Raw genomic sequence first — 372 nt, 5'->3', positions numbered from 1 at the left:
TCCACTCACCAGGGCCCAGACCCGGGGCCTGCTCCTGGGGTCTGTCTGTCCCTCTGTCCCCAGCACCACCACGGAGAACTCACCGAGGCCCCCGCAGATTTTGCCATCGTAGCGCTCGCAGTTCATGTTGTCACACTCGCAGTACTGCCCGAAGATCTTCTTGTTGGGCACGTCGCTCGTGTGGCACACGCACTGCCCGCAGATGCAGTCCCCCAGCCCCGAGCAAATGATGGAGCTGTTGTCTTTCCGGCAGCTTCCTTCCAGATCCTGGCTGCTCCGGCCCTGAGTCTGGCACTCACAGTTCTTCCCCATGTAGCCAGGATCGCACCTGGAACGGGAGGGACACGGCTCAGGGCTCCTCCCCCAGGGCCC

General features: G+C 63.4%; 1 protein-coding gene across 1 annotated transcript in view; it reads right to left on the bottom strand.

Moving 5' to 3' along the window:
- The window catches only part of ITGB2 (integrin, beta 2 (complement component 3 receptor 3 and 4 subunit)), a 27,689-nt gene that overhangs the window by 2,974 nt on the left and 24,343 nt on the right, over positions 1–372 (bottom strand). The window contains exon 13 of the mRNA XM_005878929.2: positions 84–328. Coding sequence (XP_005878991.1) covers positions 84–328 — 245 coding nt within the window. The remainder of the gene's footprint in view (positions 1–83; positions 329–372) is intronic.

This window comes from Myotis brandtii, unplaced genomic scaffold, assembly GCF_000412655.1.
Source record: "Myotis brandtii unplaced genomic scaffold, ASM41265v1 scaffold577, whole genome shotgun sequence".
Lineage (NCBI taxonomy): Eukaryota > Metazoa > Chordata > Mammalia > Chiroptera > Vespertilionidae > Myotis > Myotis brandtii.
This window is presented reverse-complemented; position numbering and strand designations above follow the sequence as displayed.